Source organism: Myotis brandtii, unplaced genomic scaffold (genome assembly GCF_000412655.1).
Source record: "Myotis brandtii unplaced genomic scaffold, ASM41265v1 scaffold1675, whole genome shotgun sequence".
Lineage (NCBI taxonomy): Eukaryota > Metazoa > Chordata > Mammalia > Chiroptera > Vespertilionidae > Myotis > Myotis brandtii.
In genome coordinates, this window is record NW_005356150.1 from 36,891 (window position 1) to 43,390 (window position 6,500).

General features: G+C 39.7%; 1 protein-coding gene across 1 annotated transcript; it reads right to left on the reverse strand.

Annotated features, from left to right (window-relative positions):
- Positions 1-4,155: 4,155 nt before the first annotated feature.
- PIGY (phosphatidylinositol glycan anchor biosynthesis, class Y) lies at positions 4,156-5,035 on the reverse strand. Its single transcript, XM_005862763.2, has one exon. It carries the CDS (start codon positions 4,943-4,945, stop codon positions 4,730-4,732), a length of 216 nt encoding a protein of 71 aa, XP_005862825.1. The 5' UTR covers positions 4,946-5,035; the 3' UTR covers positions 4,156-4,729.
- Positions 5,036-6,500: the final 1,465 nt, after the last annotated feature.

Here is a 6,500-nt window from a genome sequence, read left to right on the forward strand (position 1 = left end):
TAATTTCACATTCTCTACCTCATTTAAAACTGCTACCAGGTCTGGAAGTAGGTATCCTTTTCATCTGATGCAGAGTCTGAAGTTCAGAGAGACTTCCTTAAAAGCCCATTTTGCAGGATTGGAAGAAAATGAAGAGGAAGAGTAGGTCATGACAAGTCCTTTATTGCTCCCTCAGAGTGGGAAATTGTCACTTAGAAAGCTTATAGGGCCGTAGCTGGTTTGGCTAAGTGGATAGAGTCAGCCTGCAGACTGAAGGGTCCTGGGTTCAATTCTAGTCAAGGGCACATGCCCGGGTTGCGGAATTGATCCACGGTAGTGGGCATGCAGGAGGCAGCCAGTTGATTCTCTCTCATCATTAATGTTTCTGTCTCTCCCTCCCTCTCTGAAAGCAATTAAATTTTTAAAAGCAAATATTATTTTTTTAAAAGCTCATAGGATCTTATTTATGAGGTGATTAAAGATGACCCCTGTCAGTGATGGCAAATTAGTACAGTAAGGAAAATAATCTTGTTTAAAGACTCTAAGGAATCAAGAGGTCTATCATTTTGAAGCCAGTTAATTATTGGGGAAGAGTCACAATCAATGTATTTCTCATGGTGGGTTTACAGTGCTACAAGTGGAGGTGGTGAGGTCAATGTGTGTGTGGCATGAGCTATGTAATGGGAAGCTAGTGAAGAAATCCCATTAATGGTTGGAAGCCAGGATGATTTGCTAGTGAGGAACTTGGGAGATCCCTGAAAAACGTGGAGGATTTTCAACAAAGGGTGTTGTATCTGAGGGTCAGAAGTCGCACATCATGGTGGACAAAATTTAGAAGCCTTAAGACCTACATTCCACTTTCAGCTATGCCTCTAATCAGCATTTGACCTCCAGCAAGTAACTTGGAAATGCTGTGCTGTGCCTTATACTGGACATTTAGATAGTGCTTTTTTGGCAGGGGGAAGGGGTAACAGCTTTATTGATATGTAATTCACATCACATGTAATTCAGCTAAATAAAGTTTACAACTCAGTGTATTTAGTATATTCACAGAATTATGCCATAATTGCCACAATTTTAGAACATTTCATCTCTCCAGAGAGACCCTGTACTCTTCACCCCCAGCCCTATGCAACCACTAATCTATTTTGTTTTCTGTAGATTTACCTATCACGCACATTTCATGTAAATGAAGTTAATATGTGATTTTTCTATAACTGACTTAGCGTGTTTTTAAGGCTCATCCATGTTGTAGCATGCATCAATACATCATTGCTAGTTTTTGCCAAATACCTGTATTCATGCACCATTTTATCCATTCATCACATGGACATTTTGCTTGTTTTGGGCTCTTAAGAATAATGCTGCTGTGAACATTTGTGCACAAGTTTTCGTGTAGACACATTTTCAATTTTCCTTGAGTATGTATATACCTAGGAGAGGAATTGCTAGGTCGTATCGTAGCTCTGTTTAACTTTTTTAGGTACTACCAACTGTTTTCCAAAGAAGCTGTAGCACTTTATATTCTCACCAGCAGTGTATGAGCCTGAGAAATTTTTAAAACTTCAGATCTATTACGAGTGCCAGTGAAATAACAGAAACATTATAGTTCTTCCCCCTTTTGTGCTGTTATCATGCATAGTTTATCTACATGTTACAGCCCAACAATACTTTATGACTTTCATTAATGTCTCAAACTGAGAAAAGGAGAACAAGTATATATTGGCATCATTTTTATATCAATCCTCTTATGTACCTTTTCTGGTTCTCCATTTGTTCCTGTGAATTCAAGTTAACCATCTGGTGTCATTTCCTTACTCCAGTACAGCTTTCCTCCCATCCATTTACTTTGTGCTGTTAATGGCAATATAATACAGACCCCAATTGTATACATGTTGTTTTATATAGTTGCTCTACAGATCAGTTCAGAAAAGAGGAAATATGCATTTACACTTTTATAAAATCACACATTTCCTTTACCTGCTGTGCTCCTCTGGAGAAGATACATAACCCTCAATTAGGAGATGGAAGAGGGAGCCCTGCGGTTCTTGGCTGCACCCTCCTGGAGTGTCAATTACTCTGAGCTGAGAGGAGGCAGGAAGACGTGAGTGCTGGTTCAAATGCCACAAACTCTGCTATAGAGTTTTAGATTTTCTTGTTTCCCAATGGCTGTATGCCCTTAGAACAACTTCCAGAGACTTCACATGGTTGTTTTAAATTTTGCCAGGTAGGTTGTTTCACTGGGGAATTGGTTTGCAGAGTTCCTTGTGCTGCCATTTCAGTAGTCAGTATTGCTTGGCTCTTTACAAAGTGCTTTCACAGGTAATTTAATTGGTTCCTCACAAATTTTTAAAAGAAGCACAAGGAATTCTAGTCCTAAAAATGAAGTTGAGATGTTAAGTAATTTGCCTAAAATTATAAGGCTTGTCAGAGCCATGTGTTTACTCTTTCCGGCTTATTGTCTAGACAGGAGAAAGAAAACAGCAATTACAGTACAAAGGTAAGTGCTACAAGAGGTAAAATAGAAGCTGCTTTAGGAAAACAAAAGAAGGGCATTAGCTTTGAATAAGAATTTGAATCTAAGAATTTAGATTCCTGATTGTTTTTCTTATAAATAGGAAGGACGAGTTTGCACAAAATAAACACTGTATAGCGATGAACAAGCGACTAAAGCCACATTGCCAGATGGTTTCAATTTCAGCCCAATTATTGCTGTTACCCTAGGGCAGTCGTCGGCAAACTGCGGCTGGTGAGCCACATGCGGCTCTTTGGCCCCTTGAGTGTGGCTCTTCCACAAAATACCACATGCAGGTGCGTATGTACAGTGCGATTGAAACTTCGTGGCCCATGCGCAGAAGTCGGTATTTTGTGGAAGAGCCACACTCAAGGGGCCAAAGAGCCGCAGTTTGCCGACCACTGCCTAGGGTAAGTGAAGCACAAAGATTAAGTGATTTACCTAGGGCAGTGGTTCTCAACCTTCCCAATGCCGCGACCCTTTAATACAGTTCATGTTGTGGTGACCCCCAACCATAAAATTATTTTCATTGCTACTTCATAACTGTAATTTTGCTGTTATGAATTGTAATGTAAATATCTGATATGCAGGATGTATTTTCATTGTTACAAATTGAACATAATTAAAGCATAGTGATTAATCACAAAAACAATATGTAATTATATGTTTTCCGATGGTCTTAGGTGACCCCTGTGAAAGGGTCGTTCGACCCCACAAGGGGTCACGACCCACAGGTTGAGAACCGCTGCCCTAGGTAAATCACTTAATCTTTGTGCTTCAGTTTCCTCACCTGTAAAATGGTGCCAATATTACTTACCCTATCCCTTAGGTTATAAGATTAAAGATTATATGTAATTTGTTTAAAACTACCTAGTATACAGTTTACTGCTAAATGAATTCTATTAGTGAGAAGATGGAGTTAATACTGAACTTCCCCAGGGGTATACTTGTCAATTTCCTCTAAAATGGTAAAATGCTGAACTTGTAAAAGCTGAAACAGACTTTGCAGGACACAGTGCTTGTTTTATCAACAAAATTGTTTCATTTACACTGACCACAGGGAGATTTAGGGTAAATTAAAAAGAATAACTTCAGGAAATGATGGGAACCTCTGTAGTTTTCTAGGTTATCTGTAGATTGGCGTAAATTTTTAAAATGTGATTTGTTCTGAAGTATATACATTAAATTGATGTAATATAAAATACATATGCCCTCGTTTTCTTTCCATAAGAATGTCTAACGCTTCTGTTAAAGTACTTTAAGATTCTAGTAAAAATAAATTAAGATTAGTATATTTAATTCTTAGGTTTCTTTATGGAAACTAATAAAATATTAACCTCTATCAGTCTTGTTGAAAGTTCTGGAAAATCAGGAACTATTATGTCAAACGCTCATGCCCTTACTCATGCTAACTTTGTCTCCTAAGTCAGGAAATGTGGCTCAAAACATAGTTCTCAGCTCAATAGGTCAAAATCAGCTATTTGCAAGGCTTCTAACACCCCACTTCTACCCCTAAAAGTAAATACTTTCCTGGGAAACTATTCTATTTGGGTATTAACTGCTTCTCTAAAAATAGCCTACACTTTAAAATGTAGAATATTTTTAGATGTTCTCTCCCTTAGAACCATACTCTTATGACCAAAAACAAAACCGTATAAGTGTTTTACGGAAAAGTGTCATTTTATTATTTACTAATGTAAGTATTTGATGCCAAAGAAATGAAGGTAATTTTACTGACTCAAAACTTTTGTAAGTCCATGAAGTTTCAATTTTATTATAGTTTTATATCACACTAGTTCAAGTGCATTTCTCTATAACTACTCCAACATAGCTCCTTTGGAGTTATTTCAGTTATCTGTAGAACATGTGACTTTATCAAAGACTTTGAATCTCAAACAAACATAAAATTTCAAATTATTAATTTTTAGATGAAAGGGATAAGAAATAAAAGCCATTAGGTGATGGTTGGGATTGTTAATTTCCAATAAGACACTGCGTTGAAATGTTTCTTCTGACACAGTAGTTATAAATTAGAACCTTCAAAAAACAAGGGCAGAACCAAAGTATAATGAAAGAAGCTTCTGCAGTGTACGCCTCCCACAGTCCTCAGCCTCTGACAGAAGCAAGGCACAGCATCTTCCCTGAAAATTAAGTGGGTTTCCAGTATTTTCATGCAGTTGAGCTAGACACTCAAGACGTATCATTAATATATATCCCATCTTGGCTCTGGGTGCATTAATTATGCCTGAAGAGCTTAATACCCATCCAAGTCCACAGGTGGAAGAACACATACACTGGTATGGTGATGGGCAAGAGCAGACTGTAAAAGCACAGGCTGGCTGTGCTAGTGCAGCCCTGTGGGAAGTCTTCTTCCACGGAGGCTGAGTAGAACAGTCCTGCTAAGGAGATCAATGGAATGAGGACAGTCAATGTAGGAAGAGACAGAAACATTCTCCCCTTCCACTTACTACCTGCCACCCTGACTTTTTAAAAGGTCGATGGTGGTAAGAAAATCTGGCTGTATGTGTCGTTTTTAATTATGATCTAGTGCTGCTCCGTATCTTCTTGCTTCTTATTTTGATGTGCCATCATCCTAGCTGCCTGTGGTATCATATTAGGGATCCCATCAATAACTGGATAGGCTATTCCCAACTCGTCATTAATCAATTCATTTGTCGATGCTTCATATCTGAGGGGGGAAAAGAAAAAATGAATTGTGAAAAACAAAATACTGGGAAGAGCTGGCAGTTCAATAAATAACACCATTTATCCAATTCTTGACACAGAGCTAATCCCAGAAAAGCAGAATTAAACTCGTTTTAATTCTAAAAGCAGTAATAGCCAACCGAATCATTTCTTTTAGAAAATTAATCTCTAATTGTTCCCACTTTAGTCAGTTTCTCTCCTATTTTCTTTTTCACTTTATTTTCAATGTATGCCTTAATTTTTTTTTTTTTAAAAAAAATACCAGTCAGAAAAGCTCTCCCCTTTCCATTCAACTATTCCTTCATCACTCTGGTCACCCCCAAAACCATCCCAGTTAATCTACTACTGAAAGGACACTAGAGGAAAATTCAACTTCCTCGTTTTAGAACACATGAGAGCAAACTGACTGGCCCATTCAAAGGAAACCACTGAAAAATCAAACACACAAAATAAAAGTATGAGAAAGATAAAAGGGCAGAAATTGAGAAAACTGGAAAACAGCCAATCTGCAGTGAGCTAGTCCCACAATGGGCAAAAAGGTAGATCAAGTGGTAATTGCAATGTTTAAGAAAATCTGATATGTTCATTATGGGGGAAAAACCTAGAAAGGAAAATGCAAAAGGAAGAAAATTAAAATTCCTATCACTCTACCACCCGAAGGTGGTACCGCGCACAACACGGTGGTGGTTAGCAGATTCAATCTGCAATCCCGCTTGCGGAGCCCGGACTGCAGAGCTGCTGGCCCCGAGGACTCCGGGTTAGAGGCTGGGGAGCCTCACAGACGCCAGGCAGCCCCGACCTGACGGCCAAAGGGCAGCAACGGCGCCGACACGCTTCAGAGCGGCAGGCGTCCTCTGGACACAGGATTCCGCATGTCTTGGCTTAGAAGCCGCAGGGCCTGGGCCTCGTCCTGGGCGTTAGAACCACTCCGGGTCCGCCCCACACCTTCCGATTCCCCGATGTGGGGTGGAGCCCGGAGTCGGCATTTCTAACAAGGTCCTCGGGCCCTACCCGGTTGGGCTCAGCGGATAGAGCGTTGGCCTGCGGACTCAAGGGTCCCAGGTTCGATTCCGGTCAAGGGCATGTACCTTGGTTGCGGGCACATCCCCAGTAGGGGGTGTGCAGGAGGCAGCTGATCGATGTTTCTCTCTCATCGATGTTTCTAACTCTATGTAAAAAAAAAAAATCCATAAAATGTATTTTAAATAGATAAATACATAAGTAAATAAATAAAAAGTAAAAAGGTCCTCGCGAACCTATAAACGCGTCGGTGCGGTCGGCAGTGACACCTGGGGGCCCT